Source organism: Fukomys damarensis, unplaced genomic scaffold (assembly GCF_012274545.1).
Source record: "Fukomys damarensis isolate Sample0158 unplaced genomic scaffold, DMR_v1.0_HiC HiC_scaffold_17, whole genome shotgun sequence".
Classification (NCBI taxonomy): domain Eukaryota; kingdom Metazoa; phylum Chordata; class Mammalia; order Rodentia; family Bathyergidae; genus Fukomys; species Fukomys damarensis.
The window spans coordinates 16,579,126-16,592,635 of NW_022900929.1; the positions used below are offsets into that span (position 1 = coordinate 16,579,126).

General features: G+C 56.1%; 2 protein-coding genes across 2 annotated transcripts in view; both read right to left on the reverse strand.

Annotated features, from left to right (window-relative positions):
• Position 1: 1 nt before the first annotated feature.
• On the reverse strand, positions 2 to 1,986 carry Vgf (VGF nerve growth factor inducible; the record flags this gene model as incomplete). Its single annotated transcript, XM_019206725.2, has 2 exons — positions 1,635 to 1,986; positions 2 to 1,509 (listed from the first exon to the last, which is right to left on the reverse strand). A coding segment is annotated over exon 2 (1,488 nt), but the record flags the coding sequence as incomplete, so codon positions are not given.
• Positions 1,987 to 7,146: 5,160 nt separating this feature from the next.
• Nat16 (N-acetyltransferase 16 (putative)) overlaps positions 7,147 to 13,510 on the reverse strand; it is an 8,318-nt gene continuing 1,954 nt past the window's right edge. Inside the window, 5 exon segments of the mRNA XM_019206726.1 lie at positions 7,147 to 8,768; positions 8,771 to 8,813; positions 8,815 to 8,950; positions 9,619 to 9,779; positions 9,781 to 10,949. Coding sequence (XP_019062271.1) covers positions 8,656 to 8,768; positions 8,771 to 8,813; positions 8,815 to 8,950; positions 9,619 to 9,779; positions 9,781 to 9,834 — 507 coding nt within the window. The 5' untranslated portion in view covers positions 9,835 to 10,949 and the 3' untranslated portion in view covers positions 7,147 to 8,655.

Genomic DNA, 13,510 nt, shown 5'->3' on the forward strand with positions numbered 1-13,510 from the left:
GGGGTGGCACGGGCTCAGGAGGGGCGTTCTTCTTCCGCTTCCGCTTCTCCTCCACCTCCTCGATGATGCTGACCACATCGTCCGCGGGCAGGTGGAGTTTGGTAGACAGCTCGATGAGGCTGTCAATGGTCTGCGGGTCCATCTCTTCGTCGTCATCCTCCTCCCCGCCCTCCTCTGTGCCCTCGGCCTCCTTCCGTCGGTGGCCTGGCGTCTCCTCCTGGGAGCGCTTGTCTTCGGCTCCGGCTTCCCCGTCCTCCTCCTCCTCCGCAAACAGCAGCGCGTTCTGCCGCGCCCTCTCTGCCTCCTCCGCCTCCGCCTCCGCCTCCGCCGCGTCCTCATCCTCGTCCTCGTCCCCCAACCTCTCCTCCCCGCCGCGTCTCTCCTGCTCCGCCTCCTCCTCCCGCTCGCTCCCTCGCTCCTCCTGCGTCTCCTGTAGCCCACGACCCCCCAGACTGCGCTGCCGGGCTCCGCCCTGCAGCAAATACTGGAGCAGCAGGTCGGAGGCGAGGTCGGCCAACCGCTCCTCCTGCGCGGCCGCCTGCCGCGTGGCCTCCGCCTGCCGCCGCCCGGCCTCCACCTGCGCTAGCCCTTGCTGGAGTAAGCGCTCGCCCGCCTCAGAGCCGCCCAGCAGTGCGCTCTCCGGCCGGTGCGCCTTGGGGAAGGGGGCACTCAGGCCTGGGTACGCCTTGGATAAGGGTGCCAGAGCCTCCCCCAGGTGTGTTTTCGGGGAGGACACTCCTTCCCCAAACTGGCGGGTTTCGGGAAGGGGCCCGCTCTCAGACACACGCGCTTGGAATTGCGAGGGGGCCGAGGGCGGTAGAGGTGCGCGCTCCGGGACGCGCGCCTGGAACTCTCCCCAGGAGGCGCGCCACACGCGCTCCGGCCCGGGGCTCTCCAGATTGACGCGGGTCAGTGTGTGCGTGCGAGTTTCGGTCTCTGCTGCTGCCGTCTCTTGCTGGCGCTTGGCGCTGCTCGGACTGAAATCTCGAAGTTCCTGGAGCAGGGACGCTAGCGCCTCGAGCTCCTCGTTAGGGTCTCCCGCCTCGGGACTGTTCTCCTGAGTCTGAGGGTGAGGCGGGGCGGCGGGCGCCTGGGTCTCTGGTGCCAGGAGGCTGTGGGTCTGGCTGCGCACGGTCTCGGTCATCAGAGCTTCTCCTGCGTCTTCCGCTGGCCCCTGCGGAGAGCCGACCGGAGCCGGGGGCGAGGCCGGGCGGTCCAGTGCCTGCAGCAGTACCGCGGCCAGCGCCCGGGGATCCACGCCCTGGAAAAGCTCGCCCTCGTCCTGCAGCTCGGAATTTCGAGCAGCTCGGACTTCTGGGGCGCTGTCATCCTTTGGCCCGGGCGCTGCGTCCCCAGCTACCTCTGGCTCTTTATGCTCAGAGCTGAGAGGAGGAGGCTGTGCCTCAGGGCGCCCTGGGGGCACTGCTCCTAACCCCTTGATCAGTAGAAGGCAGAAGAGAGCGTAAGCCGGCAACCTGCGGGATTTCATGGCCAAGGGGCTGCCGCAGACTGAAAAACAGAAGAAACCAAAGAAAGGGAATTTCTGTAAGAATTCCCTGCTCTCTAATTCCATATTCCCTTCCCCCCATCTTTAAGCAGGAAACCCGGGGTTTCCCTCATCCCCCTAACCTTACCCAGAAGAGGATGTTTAGGAGCGAGTGAGAAAGACGTGCCGATCTCTGGAGTCGTGTAAATGGAAAAAGAACCCCCGCAACCCTCGCTCACCTGATACCTCCTTACCCCCTTCCCCGAGCCATCTCACTGCCAGCGCCCACGTACTAAGATGCAAGGGAAGGATAAGTAAAAAAAAATCTTTGCTCCCTCCCCACAGGACTCCCCGGATGGTGCGTGGGCGACTTCATCAGCAAGAGAAAAGCTGCGACTCCCCCATTTACCAGGGACCCTTACCAGGGACTCCCCGCTGTTTTCAACACCCCCATCTGGGAGGAGAGAGAATCCTCCCTCAAGCCCAAGGCTGCCAAGGGTTTGAGGGACGGACAGCGGGAGTATTTACCAGCAGGTGTCACGACGCCGGAGGTGGAGAGGAGGGTCGGAGCAGGATAGGGACAAGGGAAGATCGGGACCCGTCTGCCTTGGATCCGAGCAGTAGCTGGGGCACGAGCGGTGGTCGAGACCTGGCGTCCAGTGGTCTGGGCTCAGCTGGGTTGGCACAGCTCCAGGCGCCTCGCTAGCTCCGGCTCCAGCACGCTGGACAGCGCCCGCGACTCCGCCGCCTTATAAAGGGGAGCGCGCAGGGTCACGTGGGATTGCCCCGCCCCATTGACGTCAGTGTTCATTCATGGGGAAGCGGGCGGGCGCCCGGTGGAGGGAGGATGCCCAACGATTGGAGGTTGCGCGCCCTTCCTGGCTTGCGCCTGCGCACTGGAGCCCTGGGCTGGAGGGGCGTGCGCTAGCGGAGCTCCGGGAAATGAATGAATGAATGAATGAATGAATGAAATGCTGAGGCGGGCGGGGGCAGGGGGCTATGAATGAATGAAGGAGGGACAAGGAGAAAAGGATGAATGAATGAATGGGAGAATGAATGAAAGGGCTGCGGAGGCGCTAGAAGGCGGGAGGGTGGGTTACAAAGCAACTTGCAGCTGCGGAGCTCGCGTTGCTGAGCGGAATAGACAGGGGGCACCCCCAACGTCTGAATGGACCCAGTTGAAGATCGATGCTGGGAAGGGGACGACAAGGACTTGCAATCTGGGGAGGGGGCCAGGCTTCTTAACCCGGGACTGAACGGCCCCGTGGGGACACGCCCAAGGACGGCGTGAACCCGAGAAGGAGGGCGCTGTCCGAGGATCTGCGGTGCGGGGTGCCGGCCCAGGGCCCTGGCAGATGGGTGGATCTTGCGGTTTTGGCAGTCACATTGGAAAGGGTCCCAGTCGGAAGAGAAAGGGGAAAAATAGAGGATGTATGTGCCTCTGGGTCGTGTCTGTTCACGACCGGTTCGTGTCTGGAGAAAAAGGTGTGTCTGTCTTTCCGGCTGACTCCGCTGTGCATGTGGGGGGACCCCCGCTGTGCCCCCTTTCAATCCACCTCTTCCCACCCTCCTCCAGCATCTTTCTCTCCAACGCTCCCCCTACCCAAGGACGTTTGGAGGGCGAGATCGGACCAGGTGGGGAGGGGGTTGTGCAGGTGGGAGGAGTGATTCAACTCCAGCTCTCTCCCCAGCTTCAAGGGTTTGAACGCGATGTGGAGGGGGCTGCAACGTCAGAGATAGACGGTCACTGCCACCAGACCCTTCGACCGTATCTCCTGCAAGAGGGGTTGGGGTTGGGGGCTTGGATAGCTAGCGGTTCCGGGAGTGGGGGGCGATGACGCACAGATTGCGCAGAGAAAATCCATCAGCGAGTCGGTCCGGTGAAGGGAGACCAGGCGTGGGCGGGGGTTGGGGGGACGGAAATGGGGAGGGGGGTAGGAGAGAAGGGAGGGTGGCCAGGGGAGCGGCCACTGCAGGAATGAAGGGGAGGGAGGGAGGATGGAGGGGGCTGCGGTGCAGGCAGAGAGCAGTGCGGGGGCGTGGGCAGGGAAAGGGGAGGAGTGACAATGACACACGCCAGACACAAGAACTGCGGACACAGGGGTGCTCATGGACACACACAGGGCACCCGCACACTGAAACTCTGGAAGCCAGGACTGTGCTGTCTGCAGGAACTCAAGAGCCTCTTCCAGAGCCGGACCTATCCCCCTCCTCACCTCTTCCTGTTTCTGACCCTCATTCCAACCCCCTCTCTCCCGCACACACACTCACGTGCTTTCCCTCTACAGCCAGCAGTGGCTTCTCGCTTCCATCAGTGGCTTGACTTTCCCAGAAGAAAGCCCATCAGCTCTGCAGGGAAAGAGGTGGAGAGGAAAGGAGAGAGAAAAGGGAGAAGGAATGGGGGTAGGAGAAGGAAGGAAGGAAAGAAGGAACCTGGAGCAGGTGAAAGGAGAAGGCTAAGGTGAGAATCAAGGAGACAGCAATGATTCCAAAGAAAGGAGGAAGGAGCGGGGCCAAGAGACTCCCAAGGAAATGCCTCACCCCCCTCCGTGGTGTGAACACACACACACACACACACACACACACACACACCTGTCCGGGGACTCCCCCTCATCCCTCCTCAGCTCAGATATAGGGAGCAGTGGGATGGGGAAGGGGGTCATCCTGAGGAGGATGAATGGGGAGAAAGCTCAAACATCTGCAGAAGAGGAAAAGAAGCCATCGCAGGGGAATGGAAAAGGAAGGGAGGGAGCCATGGGGCCAGATGATGGGGACAAGGGTCCAAATGCGATGTATAAGGGTTACAGGCACCTAGACAAACTGTGCATGCCTGTGGGTTTGTTTGTATATGCACTGGCTGCTATGTCTGCATGTACATGTATGTACATGTGTTTGCCTGTGTACAGAGATTTCAGAGACCAAAAGGCTTGGGGGAACCAATTATGGACTTAATCAAATTGAAAGTGGATGGGCTTGATGGTGTTTCCATTTTAAATAGATCTCCTCTTCCAATCTGTGACTGTCTGCCTGCTACAAGGAGTCTGTGTGGGTTCTGATCTCTGCTGAGTGCTTGTATACCTATGCAGTTTTGTGTCTTTTGAATGCACCCACTTCTGGGCATCTGCTGGCATTCGAAAAGCATGTGCCTGGCTTAGTGATGCACAATAACTTTTATGCGTACACATCCGAGTCTTTGTGCATTTCTGAGTCCTGTGCCTACTGGTATATGTTAGCGGTTATGTGCACTGCTGTATGCCCTGATCTCTCTTGCGCCTCCCCTATCTGCCTTCACTTCCAGCCCTGTGCGGTACAGCTTCACAATCCAAGCTACTCACCTGTGGACTCCAAGTTCTGGGTCCTTACCTCTGGTTTCCAGAACATTCCCCATTTTCCCCCACCCCATCCCCCAATCTCCCAAAGGAGATGCTCAGACATCCACATGCCAAGAACTGCAGTCATCCTAGGGTGGTAGGGGGTGGGGAAGGGAAGGTGGAAGCCTGGGCACCAGAGGCTATGGACCTGATGGCTCTATAATCTCAGTCTTGGCCCCCTTTTCTGTATGGTCTCTACTCTGAGTCTGTTTTGGCCTCTCTCCCTCCCAGTGTCCTACCTGGGTCAGCTTTTTCACAAGTACTTCCATCTCCCAAGGGGTGAGCTCTGCCCGTCATACCTTGCTGCTTCTAGGAGCTTCTAGAAAAGATCTGGTCTGGGGACAGGTTCCTGAGATTGGGCAGAGAAGGCAAGTGGCAGGAAAGATAGAGACAGCTGGAAAGGGAAGAGCCCAAACAAGGACCTAGTAGGGATGCCTGGTGTTTGCCTGTATCTTTTAATATGAACTCATATTTCTTTGTCTTTGTTCCTGAGTCTCCCATACATTCCAGGAGGGTGGTGGGAGAAGATGGGGTCCAGCAGAGTTGTGATTCAAGCTGAAGGTTTGGAAAACCAAGGGAGAATGGGACAGAGCATTGAGTCTTTTCCCTAAGGAGGTCTGGAAGGGAAAAAAAAAGAGCTTGGACCCCCCACACACACACACAGCTCACCATCCCCTTCTTCACTACCCCCTCCCCCAACCAGTGACTCACCTCTGCAGCCTTTCATTGCGTCAGCCTTGGTGGGGACAGGCAAGAAGGGAGTGATTTATGAGAGGGGTAGGGGTCTACTTGGAACTGAAAGCAAATACTGAAGACCCCCTGAAAATAGCTCCATTAAGAACACATTATTGCTCTACTCCCTAGCCACCCAGGGATAGCATGTCCTGGGAAAGGGACTGGGGGGCATTGGAGGGTCCTGAATGATGAATGATGAGGAAGGGGATGCTCATCCCAATTTTAGTCCTCAGGTCCCATTCCCTCAGACCCCCCAAGTTCTGAGTGGGGGAAGGGAGACCCAGCAAGCTGGGGGGGGGGACAAAGCCGCAGAGATGAATCACCAAGAAAAGGCAATAGAGAGCCAGAGATGGGGAGAGACACAGAGAGACAGCTACTGGAGACTGAGAAAGGACACACACACGTACACACACACACACACACACACACACACACACCAGGAAGGTGGTATTCACAGACTAAGAAGGGGAAAGAATTGTGCACTTCCATAATCCTGATCCAGCCCTTCCAGAACCCACCTGTCACACACACACACTCACACACACAATGCACTACCATACAGAGTTACACTAAGATTCTGAGACACACCCACTTCACAAACACAATGTCACACCAAGCCTAGCACAGTCACCCAGACTTCTGCAGAGGATTGCTAGGGCAGTTGGGATCTGACTGAGAGTCCTCCTTACTCTTAAGGAGTGATGGGAGAGGGATCAAAACCCTCTAAGACTGCGACTTCAAAAATCCAAGACGCGGTTTCAGGGACTCTCAATCTGCACCACACACACTCGACAATGCACACAGGTCTCCTGCCTCCCGGCCAAATGTACATAGTTACACATCAAGCATCATTCTCATCAAAAAGCCATTTGGGGTACCTGTTTCTGGGGCACACCAGGCTTGTTGTCCAGGATGGATCCCATCCAGACACCCCCAGACTCATACACACATGTACAGAAACGCACACACACAAAGACGCCCATGGACACACTCACACGGACGGAACCACCTTTCGCTGCCTCTCCTGCGTCCGCACTCGTCCTGGCGCCCCCGTGCGTTACTTTTCGGGATCGCAGTCTCCGCCGCTTCTGAGCTCCGCTCTCGCGGGGGCGGCGCCCGGGCTCCTTTCACCTCCTCCCCCTCGGCCCACTTTGCCCACCCGGAAATGGGGAAAGCGAACGCTACTCGAAAGCGAGTTAGCCGCTGGGGTCTTGGGGAGGATGGAGGCTGGTCCTGGATGCTAGGGTGAACTTGGGAGACGAACCCACAGAATTTGGGAAGGAGTTGGCTCCCAGGTCCGCGGGGGAAAGCGAGGCCCGGGGATGGTGGGCGCCGCACTGCTGCGCGCCTCGCTTCTGAGCCGCTGCTTCTTTCCTCTGTTCCGTGGAGGTGGGGGCGCCCGACGGCCAGCAGCCCTCCCCACCCCCCTCCAGGAAGTCATTAGCCCCATTGCCACGGGGCTTGGAGATCCTCTTTAATACAGGCTGCTGGGGAAGCGGGAAGAGAATGTATCTTATCCCTTCCCACTCAGAAGTGAACCGCACAGTGCGCAGGCAAAAGATCCCTTTTATTGTGATAGGGCCGTGGTGGAAATGACCGGGAAGGTGGCCCCAAATACGGAGCTGGGGAAAGTGATGAAGGGGGGAAACCGTCCCCTTTGCCCACCATTCTCCCACCTTCCTGGTGCCCTCCTCTGCCCACACTTGGATTCTATGCCCAGAGAATCCTGTTGCTAGGGTCAACATTTCCCTAGCAACTGTCCATTGTCTAACAAGAAGTTCAAGCATCACAGGGAGGGACGTTCTGGGCATGCTCTGGGCTTGGCATGCCCGGGTTCTAGCCCTTGCTAGCCTCCTAGCGCCCGAGTGACTTAGAAGAAGTCACTTGGAACATTTTGAGTGTGTTTCCTTCCTCTGACGTTAGTTTGGGATCCAGCTGGGAGATAGCACTGTTCAAACACAGCGGTTACTATTTGCATTTAAATAGCAGACTCTCAAAGTCCAAAAAGCACACAAAATCCAGAGTTAGGAGCTGTATCCAGAAATACCAGGAGTTCCAGTGCCCTAGAGGCATCCCGGTCGGAACCAGGAGTCTCCTGACGGCTGAGGGCCTGACCTCGCCAGCACCAAAGCTAGCCAGAACCCCAGGTGAATGGGGTGGGAGGGAAGGGGCCTTGAGAAAGTAGCAATGTCGTGCAAAGTTCCGGGAAAGTACCGCGGAGGTAAACAGAGGCCCATCTGGGAGAACATTTTCAGAACATTTCACTTACAGGGTCTCTCTGTGCGTACTGCACAGTGCGCCTGCGTGGGAGACTGAGTAGCGGGGGAATAGAGGGGCAGGAAAAGGAGCTAAGAGTCTGGGGAGTCCAGGGAGGAGGGGGATGGGGCCAGAATCAGGGAGAGGACACCGACCTAGATACACAAAAAGCTGAGGGTGGTGGTGAGAGGAATGCTGGTCAGCAGTGAAAATTTAGAAAGGGCCAGGCGAAGGGCAGTAACAGATTGGGGCGGCGGGGACGCTTCTGTCCCCTTTCACCACGAGGGGGCAGAAAGGAGCAGCCAGAGAGGGGGGTGCTTAGGCCCAGGCCAGGTCAGTGCCCAGAGAAGAGCTCTAAAGGGACCAGTTCTTGGAAGGGGAGAGGCTGGATAACAAATAGCAGTGCAAGGGGCTTCCTTAAATCTAGCGGTTCACAGCCAGGCATGGGTAGTGTGAGTTTGTAATCCTAGCACCCTGGAAGGCTGAGGCAGGAGGAGAGCAATTTAGAGCTCAGTCTAGACAACTTAGCAAGGTAAAAAAGAGAAAATAAAAAGGGCTGGGGCTGTAACTCTGTAGGAAAGCCTTGGGTTCAATATCCAGTGTCCCCACCCAGAAAAAAAAAGCAGCAGTTCAGGTCTGGATTTAGGCAAGGATATTTGGGGGTGCTAGACACAAGATAGTAGGCAGAGGTAAGGAGAAAAGGGAAGGTGGTACTGGGCATCTGGTAGGGGTAGGAGTTAGGACTTTGTGGGGTGGGAAGTGGCAGGTGTGGGCTGGCTGGAGATGTGTGGAAGGGCAGGCACGAATCTAAAGAGCGTCTTCCCTTTGCTGTTCAGTAGAACCCTGGACCAGTTCAAGCCCCAGGCCGGCCTGGCAGAAATAAGCCAGCTGCGGCTGGGGAGCCAGGAAGAGCTGGCAGTGATGTTGAGGCCGGTGAAGCACAGAGCCTGGTGCTGCTGGTGCCAAGATGAGGCGGTGCCGTTGTTGTGGCTGCAGTGCGAGCACCACGCACAGTGTGGGCACGTGGGGACGTGCGAGGCTGTCCAGGCCTGTGGCTGCCATTAGGTGCAGGTCAGTGTCCCTGGCCAGAGGATGGCCAGTCCTGAAAGATGGTCCAAGTGGAAGGCACATAGCACTGCACGGAGGGCGACGGGAGAGGCAGCCATGACACTGTGGGGGGAGGGGGACGAGCGAGCGTGGCCAGCCTGGTGCCGCAGCATCGTCACTCCACTTCCCTCCTGGGCCCCTCTGGAGGACCGACTGTGGGAGAGCCTGGGTCCCCCAGGGTAGCAGGGATGGGCTGGGGCAAGGGCTCCCCACACCTTCGTCCCCAAGGAGATAGGCACATGGGTCTCTGAGTCTCCCAGGAGATGAGAGCGAAGAGGGCAGACCAGTAGGCCAGGTGGGACGGGGGAGAGGGAGGACAAAGGCTGAGATGAGAACGTGTGGGTCCTTGAAGAGCAGCCAGAGGGATGCAGGTGAGGCAGGGTCACAGAAGCATCCGGAAGTTAGGACTAAGGGTTTGAAGCTGTGGGTCAGGAATTGGCGTTCCCTGAGCAAAAGGGTCTTGCTAAGGTCGAGGATCACAGGCCACTTCCCTCGGTAAAACTCAGAGAAAAAGAAAGTGGGTTATTAGAGTTGTGGTGCATGCCGGATATCCCAACACTCTGGGAGGCTGAAGCAGGGGGATCTCAAGTTTGAGCCCAGCCTGAGCAATTCAGTAACAAAACTCTGTCTTAAAAACAGGGGGTGGGGGTGTGGCTTCAGTACCAGAAAAAATAAAAATTCACTGGGTGGGAGAATGGACTCCTTTGTGCCCCTCCAGTGGCCAGGCCATCCTTTGTCCTTACCTGCTTGGTGATTAAGTGGTGTTTCTTCAGCTCCTGGGGGTCCAGATGGCCGTCTCGGGTAAGCTGTGCCACCTTGACCCCCCAGGTGCTGTCGCCTGACCAGCTGAGAGTAGATGCCCCACAACAGCCTGGCCATACCCTGGTCGCGGTGGCTCTCAGTGTCAATGGCCTCTACCGGCTCCAGCGCCGTTTGCAGACCGCCGCCGCTAGAGGGCACCCTCCCCGCCTCTGCTGCTGCCGGGGCACCCGGGTCTCGGATTGCAAAGCCAGTTTCCACCAGATCATCTTCCACCTCCAGAGATACGCAGGCTCCTCAACACCTGGTCCCCGCCCTCTCTCCTTGGCTCCACCCCCAGGATTGTGTCACGCCCCCTTGCCTCTCAGCTCCTCCCCCAGCCCAGTTCTGCTTCCAGGCCAATCTTCTGCTCTTCTGTCTGCTAGGGCTACTGGCCCCGTTCTGACTGCTCCCACTCCTCTTTCCTGGTCCCCGCTTTCATTCTCCTGTGCTCAGAAACTCTCAAATGGATCCTCAAACCCCAAAGCTGTCACCCGCCCCAGCTGTTACTCTGCTGTTAGTAGGATTGGGAGGATGACGGGGTGGGGGACAACTAGAGATTGAACCCAGGGCAGAGTCTAAGTTGCTAAATTACCCAGGCTCGGTTTGAAATTGCAAGCCTGCCTCAGCTTCCCAGAGTGGGAGTTTCAGGCATCCATCACCATGCCAAGCTTACTCTTTGGGGTTCTTCGCGACCCCATCCCACTCCATGGACCTAGCTCCTGGATCCACGCCCTACGCTTCGGTACCATGGCAGTCTCAGCAGTCCGATGAGGCATGGGGAGAGGTTCGTTCCCCTTCCTAACATCCAAGAGTCCAAGTTTGGCTTCACCCCTTTTCACTTGCGCCTTGCTCCTCCGTTCTCATTACTCCTCCATCGCGCTTGGCCAGCACCGCCGTGTGGTTGGGATCCTGCAGCTCAAGAGCCATGGAGGCCACTGTACCTGTGTCGGGATGGACAGACTCCCATTCCACAGTTACCACCAAGTCCGACAGCTCAGCCTCCACTTCAGGTTGCCATCTGGCCTTGACCTCGGGTCCTGGCTCAGCTCCCTTGCCTCATCCCGATGCCCAAATTCACACCTGGACTTGGTTCCTGTCTTCTGTGGCTGGTTTTCTGAACTGGGCCCACATCTGGAGCAGCCTTAGGGTCCGCTGAGGTGGCTGCTGCACCATTGGCTTCTGGCTTCATTACCCTGTGGAAAAGACAATCTAGATCTATTTTCATGTCTGGGTCCCCACATATCAATCCCAACAACCCCTTCCTACGCAAACACCCTTTCTTTTCTGCTCTCCATACCAACCCTGATAATGTAGGTCTCCCAGCCCCTTCCCTCCTCCTGCCAATTCCCAGAAATCACAACTCTAGCTGCTCCAGCCCTGCCACAGTGTCCTCAACATTCAAAAACTCAGGAACCTCTAGTGTGAGCCAGGCATGTGCTGCATACCTGCAGTCCCAGCACTCTGGAAGGCTGAGGCAGGAGGATTCAAGTTCAATTCCAGTCTGGGCAACTTAATCACTCAGTGGAATCCTGTCTCAAAATAAATAAATTTTAAAAAGCCTAAGGATATCATTCAGCACAAAAACAAAAACTTAGTGAGCACCCCAGAGTCTAACCCCAAATTGCTCCATGCCAGCCAGTTCCCAGGGAGTTGAACAAAGGAGAAGACCCCATTGGAGTGGTAAGAAATGGAGGCACATTCCTTCCGGGGACCCACTCCTGTCCTAGACCTCTGTGAGGACAAAGTAGGACAGTACCATCACCAAGGCGCCTAGGAGAGTGTCCCCTGGGGGGGAGAAAGAGGACCCAACCCCCTCAATGCCCCTTTGCTACAGTAATGTCCCAAGGGCAAAAGGAGGGTGGGCTTGCAAACTGCAACAAAAGGACTGTGCAGCAGACAGCTCTGCTGGCCCCCTAGGACAGTCAACTCCCACCCCTTCCTTTGTCTTGCCTGGCTTTATCCCCTTCCCGTAGGATGACTTGGGCTCCATTCCAGGGCAAGATGGTGATTTTTTTCCTCAGCACTGGCAATCGAACCTAAGTCCTTTGCACTGAGCTACATTCCCAGCCCCTCATTTTATTTTTTGAAAGAGTCTCACTAAACTGTTAAGTTGCCTGGGCAGGGCTCAGACTTGGGGTCACCCTGTGTCAGCCTCCCAGAGTGCTTCAATTACAGGTTTGCACCACCCAGTTTAGGTGGTAATTTTGGAAAGGGCACTGCTAGTCCAGCAAACAAATCCACCATGGATTTGATCCACCATGATTGCAGGTTCCCCTCTCCCCATTTATTTCTCCTCCAAAGATGAAGTCCCTCTCTTTCTCCCTCTCTCCTATTTTTAAACCTGTTCCTGTCACCACTGTACCATCTCCCACTCAGAAGTTTCTTTGTTCTTCCCATTCCTCAAAGGGTCTGACACCTCCTTGGCTGCCAGCTCTTCTATTTTCCCTGCCTAGAGACAGAGCCAAAGAGAAAGTCCCTGCCTAAGTCTTGGTGACTCCTAATTCCAGTCTTGCTCCTTCAGACTAAATCAACCAATCAAATCCCTCTTCATCTCTCTCCCTCAGCCAATCATAATGCTTCCTTCACACAATCTCCATTCAAGCTTCATTAACCAACGTTCCAGGGGACACAGACCAGCCACACTGTAGGAAATGATACTGACTTGGCTGAATCTTTTTTCTAACAAAATAAATGACCCTGGTTTTGGGAAGACGACCTTCTGTGGCACCAGGGGGTGTTGAGAGCACAGTTATAAGCTTCTATGCCATAAACACAACTTAAGTAAAAACTTGATGCTTGCTACACGCACAAACTTCAAACTAAGAGTTCCATCTCCCACTTTCCTAACTCTTTCTAATCCAATTCCAGTGCCTAAAGTGCTCCCAGATAAACAGGGAGGTTAAAGAACAGATGCCAACATAATTCGAGTGAAGGAGAAGAAGGTGCAGAAGATTTTAGAGCCTCTCTTGGGGCCACTGAAGACCATGAGGTTTACTCCTTTCTTTTTGCAGTACGGAAATTAAACCTCAAAGATGTTAGAAGTCTGGCCAAGGGGACTTGCTTGGGCAGAACCAGACAAAAACTTAAGTGTCCCTGGCTCCTAAGCCAGTAGCAGGGACATTTTTGGTGCACCTGGGTCTTCAAACCCAGCTTTGATGGAAAATAGGAACCACATGGGTCCCTGGCAGGTGCTGGGTGAGCTAAATTAATCCAGACACAGAGTTGGGATTGCAGGGGGAGCCTCTCCCCTCCTCACCCTGCCTGCACTGCTGGCAATCCCAGTGCCAACACACAGACCAGCCCCAGCACCTGAGTCCTCATGCCAGCCCCTGGGGACAATGGGTCCCCCAGAGGAACAGATGAGCTGAGCCAGCTTTGGCTTGTCCTGGATCCCTGCCCTTGTTCACGCATCCTGAGAAAATACAAACTGGTAGTTCAGTCTGAGTCCAGTAAGACCCTGCTGTCCCTATTCCTGGAACCCATGGAAGTAATTTAAAGCTGTAGGTGCCAGCTCCCTTCCTAATTTACCTTCAGGATGAGAAGACCATCTCTAAAGGGCATTCTGGACAAGGGATGTTTATAAGGTTGTTTGGGGTCTGAAGATTGGCAGTGGAGCTGTGGAGATCCCAGGTCCCAGGGAAGGAGGAATTTTCCAATTCACCCCTCCTCTTTCCTTTCCAGGCACTTCTACTCTTGCTCCCTTTGGCGGGTGTGTGTGTGTGTGTGTGTGTGTGTGTGTGTGTGTGTGTGTGTG